The following is a 9,489-nucleotide window of genomic DNA, read 5'->3' on the forward strand; positions in this document are numbered from 1 at the left end:
GTCGACGCGATCGTGCAGAACGAGATCTTCACCAAGTGCTTTCTCGGTCTGTTGCGCCACAAGACGATCCTCCTGGTCACCCATTCCCCCGAGATCATCGAATCCAAGTGCATCGACCGCACGATTGAAGTCAAGAACGGACAGTTGATTCAAACAAAGGTGGAGAACCAACGCTCTTCAAGTGCTCCACTTGTCCCTCCTTTGCGCGTGCGGGTGGGTTACGCCCCAGACGCGAAATCCCCCGACAGTGGCCACCAAGGCGAGTACCGTTCGTATGCTTCATCAAACTGGGACAGCGCTCTGCTGACCCCGTCGACGTCGTCGCCGTATCCGTCGGCCCTGTCCGGCATGCCGTTCACCCCCTTTGACGAATCCAGCTTCGACGACAACCAGGCGGTCGACTCTGGCCGCCTCGTGCTGGATGAAGGGCGGTCGCATGGGCGTGTGTCTGCCAAGGTGTTTTCGTCCTACTTGCAAGCGATTGGGGGGTGGCCCATGTTTGTGTTTTGGGTGATGGTGCTAGCGATTTGGCAAAGTCTGTCGATTGCGGGCGACTTGTGGCTGAGTCACTGGAGCGCTGCAGTTCAATTGAGCCCGTCTGCGGCGGCCGACGCCACAGACTTGAAGGGCGCCAGCTACTACCTGTCCATTTACGCGGGACTGGCGCTCGGCAGCGTTCTCATGACGATGGTGCGGACGCTGTCAATCTTTTCGTCGGGGGTGGCGGCATCACGTCGGCTCTTTGACAACATGACGTCCGCGCTCCTTCGCGCGCCGATGCGCTTCTTCGACACAAACCCGATCGGGCGCATCCTGAATCGGTACTCGAATGACATGAACACAGTCGACAGCAACATTCCGTTCAGCGTGAGTGCGTCGCTGGCGGTCGCATTCATGGCGCTGTTTTCATTTGGGACAACGATCGTCGTGCTGCAGTGGATTGGGCTCGCTTTGCTGCCGCTGATCTACTTGTACGTTGTCATCGGTGGGTTCTACGTCGAACCGGCGCGCGAAATGGAGCGCGTGAACAAGACGACCAAGTCGCCGCTGCTCAATTTGATCTCGGAATCGATCGAAGGCGCCGTCGTGATCCGCGCGTTCGGCCAAAAGCAAGTGCGCCGCTTCCAGCGCATGCATTTTGGCAATGTCGACCACAACAACGAAGCATCGTTCGCGTCCCAAGTGATCTCGCAATGGTTTGCCATGCGAATCCAGCTCCTTAGTGCCACACTGCTCTTGTGCATCTCGACTGCCTTGATCTTCATGCGCGCGTACGTGAATCCGGGCCTGATTGGGCTTGTCTTGAACTATTCGTTCACGGTGCTGCCCTCGTTCCAACGACTTGTGGCCAACTGGGGCCAACTCGAGACGGCCATGGTCGGGCCAGAGCGGCTGGCGGATTACGCCAACATCGAGCCGGAAGCACCCCGCGTGATCTGTGGCGCCGTCGCCAAGGACTGGCCCACGACCGGCGACGTCGAGTTTGACAGCATGAGCTTCCGCTACAAGCCGAACGACCCGATGGTGCTCAAGGACGTGAGCGTCCACATCACGTCGGGTGAAAAGATCGGGATCGTCGGTCGCACGGGCGCCGGCAAGTCGAGCTTGACCATGGCCCTCTTCCGCATCAACGAACTGGCAGGCGGTACCATCAAGATCGACGGCGTCGACATTTCACGCGTCGGCGTCAAGACGTTGCGCAGCAGCATCGCGATCATTCCCCAAGTCCCCGTGCTGTTCAAGGGGACGCTGCGCAACTACCTGGATCCGTTCGGCGAGTACTCGGACGGCGACTTGTGGGGGTGTTTGCAAAAGGTGCGTCTGGCGGACCGCATCGCGGGCGTCGACGGCAAGCTCGACAGTCCCGTGGAAGAGAACGGCGAGAACTTTAGCGTGGGCGAGCGGCAGATGCTGTGTATGGCGCGGGCGCTGCTGCGACAGGCGCGCATCGTCGTCATGGACGAAGCCACGGCCGCCATCGACCACGAGATGGACCAGAACCTGCAGCGCGTGATCCGCACCGAGTTTGCGTCGTCGACGGTGCTCACGATCGCGCATCGTCTCGACACGGTCTTGGACGCGGACCGCATCCTCGTGTTTGACCAGGGGCGGTTGGTGCAGTGCGACTCGCCGGCCGTGTTGGTCGGGGCGGGCGCCGGCATCTTCTTTGAGTTGTGCCAAGAGGGCGGGTACTTGGACAAAGTCGTCGTCGGCACTGAAAATCTGTAATGACACCAAGGCGCTCTCAAAATCGACCACTGAGATGGAAGAAGCGCCTATTTCATGCAGATTTGCTTTTTCACAACAGGCCGAATCGTGCCAGATGAAGAGTGCGATATGGCGAAGGCGACGTTCACGTCAAGCAAGGCGGTAGGAATACGATGTCGTCGACGGGGAGGATGTGGGTGGCTTGCTCGATAAGTTTATGTGGTGTGGGAAAGGTCCAGTCAGTGAAGTAGTCACAAGAGCTGTGTTGAAGCAGCCATAGTTTGGGAACGACAGACGTGTATGGCCAGCTACATGGCCGCGCGCACGGCGCCGACACTTCGAGTTGGTGCAGCCATTACAAGAAGATTGCATTAATGATTGCCTGCTGCACCGGCGAAGCAAGCCACATCCGAGTTGGGTTAGTTGGATTTACCAGCAGATTCACGCAGACCTTCGATCTCCAACGCGCGAGCGTACGGCATGCGTCGACGCGAGTGTTCGACCGTCAGTTTGGTCGAGTGCCGCGGCAGGGCCAGTGGCGACATGTCTGGGCTGAGGTGCATGCTGGTTGGGGACATCCGAGCGTTGGCGGCATTCCGTCGCTCCGTTTGTAGCTCCATCTACCGTCCGTCAGCCACCTTTGCGTGAGAAAATGTCAACCTCCAACTGTGCCAAACGTGAGTTCTGGCTTTCGATCCGTTGCACGAGGTGGGCGTGCACGGCGTCGGCATCGAGTCGCGTCCTCGTTTCTTTGTCGAGTGCCGCCTCGAGTTGCTGCACGTGGTGGCGTTGCTGGTCGCGTTGTTGAGTCAGTGCCACCAGTGCCGCGTTCGAATCCTTGAGCGCAGCCTGCAACTTGGCATCGTGGACCTTGGCCGCGACCTCCATCTCGTGCTTGTGCTTGTCGGCGATCTCACGCATCGCCCGCTGCAGTTGAACAGTCGTGGTAAGACATCGACTTTCGTGCTCCTTGATGAGTTTGATCTGGTGCTTGAGCGAAGCGACGGACCCCGTTAACGTCCGCATCTATAGCGTGCAACTCGTTTGTTGAGTGGCGGATGACGACCCTGCTTTGCCGACGGGCGTACCTGCTCTTGGAGATGGCGGTTCTTGGACTGGAGGTCGCAGTACGACGTGCACATGGTCACTGTTGGCTTCAACCCGCCGATCTTTTCACTGGATGTCGCGCCGCGCTGCGCGACGATATGGTTGGCATCCATGCGCCAATGCATCCACTTGCCCCACCTACGCCCTCCACGTATCAGCCATGCCCACAACAAGATGGAAAGCCATCGTACAGGCCGCATGTTGGCACGTAATGGACGATGGCATTTTTGTTGCAAAAGAAGCATTTCCCGTGTTTGAAGGACGGTAGAACCGATACGATGGTGTTGGAGGCGTGTGTGTCGTCGGTCTCGCCGCCTGCAAGCGTCAGAGTGTCCATGCCGTCGGATAGGAGCTTGTCTTGGCATGTCTGGCGTTCCGCGAGAACGTGCGGGTCGAATCCAGCTTGGTACTCGGAAACGATCTTGTCCAGAAGGGGAAAGTCCTGTGTGAGTCCGTCCTGGAGCTGCGGATACAAAAAGCACGTGCGATGGAGAAATGCGACGAGCTACATTGGACAAGGCGTGGCGTGAACGACAGCCACCCATTTCTTGAATCCACCATAGCCACTCCATGTCGTACCTGATGCCACGCCTGCAGGAACGTCGAGAAGACGCCAAACGTCAAGATTGCCGACGCTACCAACAGCGTATACCCGACACTGTGGGCAGAAAAAATGATCCATTGCGACGACAGCACGAGCGACATGAGCCACAGCACAACTACAAAAGGTAAACCACATGATGCCACCGTCGGGTCGTAAAGGCCACACTAAACCCATAATTGGGGTCATGGCTGCGATAGAACGTTTGAATCAGCACGCACGCACCTGCTCCAACCAGCGGCACGACCATGAGCAGCGTCAGCTACATGCAGCAGCAATCAAACGATTGATGGGGCGACCCGCGGGGATGTCGCCGACATACCCGGCGCGTTATGACGAGGAGAAAGACGGTGACGCCCGCGATGTGACTAAACCAAGCCCATCCTGTTTCTTCGTCGACAAATTTAAACGTTTCCGGGAATGAAGCAAAGCTGCCAAGCGTGAAAACGCCCCAGAGCAGCACGCCCAGGAACAGCGTCGTGCCACTCACGTCCGGCGGCTGTCTTGCTGTGCTAGTTGAGGCCAACGAGGACGACGTTGCCGGGGTGGGGTTGAGTGTTCGCGACACCTGCAAACATGGCAGATCACGACAAGTTTGAAAAGAGTACATGGAGACGTACAGCGAGGGAGATGCGTTCCGTCGAGAGTCGCTGACGTAGGATGAAGCGTTCGCGTGAGCTGTACTCGGAGTAGTATGAGATGGTATTGAAAATCCAAATCACGGGAGCGCAGTACAGAAACGACAGGACGACTTCGACCTAATGTGCGCGTGAAAAGTTGAGATTGATGCAACAAAAGAGAAAGGTGCAAACCTTGTTTGGCGGTGGACGACAGAACACCGCAATCGCAAAGTAGATGACGACTGTGATCGCGCTGCCCAGCATCGAATGGACAAATCCTAGAGGCGTCACCTTTGGTATCGTGTAGAAGGATAGCCCAAAGACGACGAATAGAGCGTCCCATTGATGGAGCACGGTGTGTTGTAATGTGAAAAGGAGCAGTGTTGGGATGCCATGGCAAAGCGCGAGCGCGAACATGAGTTTCTCGTCGGCGCAAACGAGGTCCTGGAGTCGGACGAGACGTGACCATCGAACGACTCGTATGTGCACGTACCCATTTCACAAGAAAGTACGTAGAGCATTGCATGACGATGAGAAATAGTCGCGCAGGAAGTGTGACCTGAAGATGAGACGAATCGTGCTCGAGGCTATCGCCCCACGCAAACACGACATGGCTGATTGCAGCGGGAATGAGCGACCGTAGCCACAGTGTCTTCTTGCGGGTATGGCTGAAGGCTTGAAAGGACGCTTCCAGATTCACATCTTCGAACTGGAGAGTGTACTTGTTCACGCAAACCGTCGTGTGCTCCATCGCGACGCCGCGGCGATGAAGTTTGACTTGGTTCTGTTGGCGTCGTGCAGGTGATCATCCATCCGGATAATCTATTGCACCCATCCGTAAACACTGGCTGGCGACTCGGTCGTTGATTCGTGGTAATTTTAACCAATCAGATATTTTAGGAAGGGCAGGAAGCCACACTACAGTATAATTCGAGCTAACGTAGTGCAAGTTTAGCAGAAACGACGTAACTTGGGATGCATTTATACATCAATTTCAACTTTGAATCGATGTTTTTCCGAAAAGAAGCCCGAATGGCGAGAGGCTCGTACAAGCCCAACACAAGCTACGGTTCGAATTGCCGATGGGTGCAGGAATAATCGATTAATTACCTTAAACCAAGTGGTCGCTTGGGTCCCTTGTATGGACGTTTTAGGGTTCAGGTACATATTGGCGCACACAAGAGTATCTTGATGTTTGTTCGTCGTTAATCATCCGTACAAAATAGCCGACGTATCCGGACTTCTAGGAGATTTTACCGTTTTGCCAAGAGGAAAAACGCAGTCCAGATTGGTTTAACGTCATACGTGCAAGGTTTTAGCCATGGCGTTTAACAATAAAACGTCGACACTTCAGAATGCTCGTTGTTGGCATTGGTCCCATGCACCATTTCATCACTGCTTTTTTGATTTTTCGTTCAAAATATGATACCTACTTGTAGGTCAAAAACATGCACAGAATTGTGATTATTTTAGTATATTGACAGTGGATTTTGCCCCATCATTACGATTCGATTAGGATTTTCATTAGGGTATGGTGCACGTCATCAAAAACCTTCCATCTGGCCAAACTGGGAGGTGAAAATATTTTTATCAGTGTTACTAAAGTTTAAATTCTTGAGAAAATATTTTAAAATGTCCGCACTGTCAATGTCATATATGCTAAGGACGTATCGATGAAATAAGCGTAGCGACGGAAAAACTTACGAATGGCGTCAGCAAACTTGAGGCCGTCAGGTACATAAACCTGCAGTCCATTGCTTGCATATGTGGGGCCAATTTCATGTATTTTCCAACAGTCATGGAAAACGACAACGTCTCTTTGTCCAATATTAGTTTGCGGCGCTGTGGGTGAAACTTGCATTATTGGTTTAGGTTTGACTAGTGTAGACACCATCTTCTGTTGGTTGTGGTCGGGCGGCGTTCGTGTGGCTTGATCGTTGTCCCATGGGCGTGTTGCATCTTCGTTCTAACAACAAATTTCCGGATAAATGCATTTTCTGCCCGATTATGGTCAATAAAAACGTTAACTTTGACACTCGGTCGCACCTGTGAACAAATTCCCAGCTACCAGCGAATACATACAGTCTGAAAAGATATTACAGACTCACCCCAAAATTTTCACCTTATCAAGTAACTGTAAGGAAAGGGGTTACAGCCGATACGTAGTCCCGGCGGTCATGTACTCAATCAGCAGGGTACAAAGTGATTTGGGATGAAGCCATGTCAGTAAAGAGAAAATGCCATCGTCAAAATTTGGTCTGAAATGAAATTATAGACGAACTTCGTTATAATGGCAATATATCAATGGAACGGCCCCGGTAAAGGATTGTTTGGGCCATTCTCGTAAGATACCCTCAGCTAACTCGGCCAAGTATGATTGATCGATCTCAGCCCAAGACTTGAGAGCTTGTACCTTCAATCAGCCTTTGTTTCGAACTGACGACCATTGGCTTAGACATTTCGGGGTAGAACGCACCAAACATGATTGGGCTCAAATCGGGACTTTTCACAGACCATTGCACAGTTGGCCATGGCATTGTCTTGTTGGAACGTAGGGGTGGCTGGCTGGGAAAGGACCGCCAATTCACGCATGGCAGACAACAAGTATGTTTGCAGTGTTTCTTGATACTTCACAGAGTCTTGCCGACCGTCTGGGATGGCTAACTCCATCTTGTTGTAGAAGCATACCCTTCCCTAAACCATAACAGAACCGCCACCACCTCCACGCTTGGAGAAGGTTTGTTCGTCATACCGGAGGTCATGCCAGTAGTACTGACAACAGTCTGGACCGTCTAGGTTGAACCTCTTGTCAGTAAATATAATCGCTTTCAATTCCGCGGCCTTGTGGAGGTGTCCACTGGCAAAGTTGACTCGGTCTTTTTTGTGCTAGGGTGTTAGGCGCGATCCGGATCGGCGTTTCATGCACTTTGCGAATTTGGACGCACGAAACACACTAAGGACAGTAGTTTGACTTATTTTACCGCCTAGTGCTGTAGAAATTTGCCTTGACGTCCATTGCTTGTGTGTAGCAAGCCTGAAAATGCGTCGGATCTCGCGACTGGTGAGGATACAACGTCTTCCTGGGCTTTTCTTGCGACTTGGTTCTGAAGAATCGTTCGCACAAGCTTGCCGCTTCGGTTAATTGTGTTTGCAATCCACCGACAGCTCTTTTGAACATTGCGAAAGACTAAGATTTGACTATTCTCTTCGTAGGTGATACACTTGCCCCGAGGCATGTCTTCGAAGACACGTTGGTACTGACAAGGCCAAGGTGTCGTTCGATGTCCTTCTATACGTCCTATAGTCGAAATAGGGCTTCTATGCGATAAAAATGGACACTTTTACTCCAATTATGAATCGTGTCTATGATTTCTTTGCAGACCAAATTTTGACGATTGACCATTTCTCTTTACTGGAATGGCTTCATCCCAAATCACTTTGTACCCTGCCGATAAATAACGTGACTGCCTGGACTACGTATCGGCTTTAACCGCTCTCCTTACAGATACAGTGATGCCTCGATTTTTGCACGATGGGTGATTCATCAAGTATAAAAGGCATCAAATTCAAAGTATCCGACAAATATCAAATCTATAAGTTCTAGCTACGACATCAAAAAGCCCACAGGCATGGAAGAGCCGACAGGGAGCGTCTCAAGAGCAGCCATCAGCGACCTTTGAGGGAGGATGCCTGTATGCGTCCAGCAGTTTCTAATCGTTGATGGTGACACTTCATCACACGCCTCTGTTGCCAAACGCATCGCCTGCAGCACATCGCAGGCATAGGGATTCCTCCTTTGCTTGTCAGTCACGGCGCCACCTGTAGTAATGTTGTCGACAATTTGAATCGAATGGGTAAGTTGGCGTTTCTTGTAGTATGCTTTGAATGCGGCGATTATTCCGGTGTCCATGGGCTGCAGCGAGGAGGTGGTGTTGGGTGGCAGCATCAACACGCGAATGTTGTTGACGTCGGCCCGAACAACTTTGTGCGAGGAGTCATTGTCCAGGAGTAGTAGAATTGTTAGATTTTGTCTCTTCATGTCTTCATTCAGTTGCATGTTCCATTCATAGAAAAGCGAAATTGTCATCCATGACTTGCGATTACTTCGATAATATAGGCTCAACTCGCTCGCCGAGAGGCAACCAAAGCAACCAGGTTTCTTGGACTTACCGATAAAGAAAGGAGGTAGCTTGTGTGTTCCATGTTCCGTCAGCGTTGGATGTCAGGGCGACAGAGATTCTTCTCCTGTCTTTCTTCAGACCATATATGGGCTTATTGGAATTGATGTCTTCGGCTGAGCCTTGTAAATTATTCCCGTCTCGTCCATGTAGTAAATGCCGCTTGCATCATACAACTCTGCCTCGAGCAGCATTTCGTCGCGACCCGACTTGGCAACCAATGGGTCAAGCGAAGCACTTTCTCTGTGGAGACGATGTACCCACAGGTTGTGGCGCCTTTGGAATTGTTGTAGCAAACCGTGCGACGCTTTGAACTGGCTTATGCCGAGGCTTATGGCTAGGCGTAGCGCTTTTTGCTTGAGAATTGGGCCGGCTATTCATATATTGTTTGTGTTTGCAGCGTCCACCCACTTGGCCATTTGTTCGTTGAGCTCGGAATGTTTTGGTGGTTTTAAGTTTGATCAGCGGTGCATGGCCTTATTGTCGATGTTGCATGACTTCGCTTCCCTGGGATCCTTTAGGATGCGACCGACTGTACTGGAGTGGATCAAGCATCCAAATTGTTTATTGGCCCACGTGGCTTATTGGGGATATGTCACGGACCCTTGTGGCTGTCTATTGTACTGATTTCCCCCGACTTTTAAACGGGCCAAAGTGAAAAAAGCTTGAGAATCGATAATATTGAATGTCGAGGTGAAACTGAAAGTTCAAAAGGTTCAATGATGTTTGCATGCTGCCACATTCAAATCATGAAGCTGCGCATGACTTTGTTCGA

The 9,489-nt window shown here is 52.0% G+C and overlaps 2 protein-coding genes across 3 annotated transcripts in view; one reads left to right on the plus strand and one right to left on the minus strand.

Annotated features, from left to right (window-relative positions):
• The window catches only part of H310_07507 (hypothetical protein), a gene marked incomplete at its 5' end in the record, with an annotated part of 5,214 nt that extends 2,644 nt beyond the window's left edge, over positions 1–2,570 (plus strand). Inside the window, one exon of the mRNA XM_008872883.1 lies at positions 19–2,570. Coding sequence (XP_008871105.1) covers positions 19–2,229 — 2,211 coding nt within the window. The 3' untranslated portion in view covers positions 2,230–2,570. The remainder of the gene's footprint in view (positions 1–18) is intronic.
• H310_07508 lies at positions 2,178–5,332 on the minus strand. 2 transcript variants are annotated; one of them, XM_008872884.1, is made up of 10 exons: positions 5,030–5,332; positions 4,729–4,980; positions 4,537–4,674; positions 4,239–4,484; positions 4,142–4,178; positions 3,895–4,034; positions 3,507–3,820; positions 3,297–3,453; positions 2,869–3,234; positions 2,178–2,828 (listed from the first exon to the last, which is right to left on the minus strand). In XM_008872884.1, the coding sequence occupies exons 1-10, from the start codon at positions 5,285–5,287 to the stop codon at positions 2,628–2,630; spliced, it is 2,109 nt and encodes a 702-aa protein (XP_008871106.1). In that variant the 5' UTR covers positions 5,288–5,332; the 3' UTR covers positions 2,178–2,627. The 2 variants fall into 2 exon arrangements, with proteins under 2 accessions (XP_008871106.1, XP_008871107.1); XM_008872885.1 differs by having other exon boundaries at positions 2,178–3,234.
• Between the last annotated feature and the right edge of the window lie 4,157 nt (positions 5,333–9,489).

This window comes from Aphanomyces invadans (assembly GCF_000520115.1).
Source record: "Aphanomyces invadans strain NJM9701 unplaced genomic scaffold supercont1.14, whole genome shotgun sequence".
Classification (NCBI taxonomy): domain Eukaryota; phylum Oomycota; class Saprolegniomycetes; order Saprolegniales; family Verrucalvaceae; genus Aphanomyces; species Aphanomyces invadans.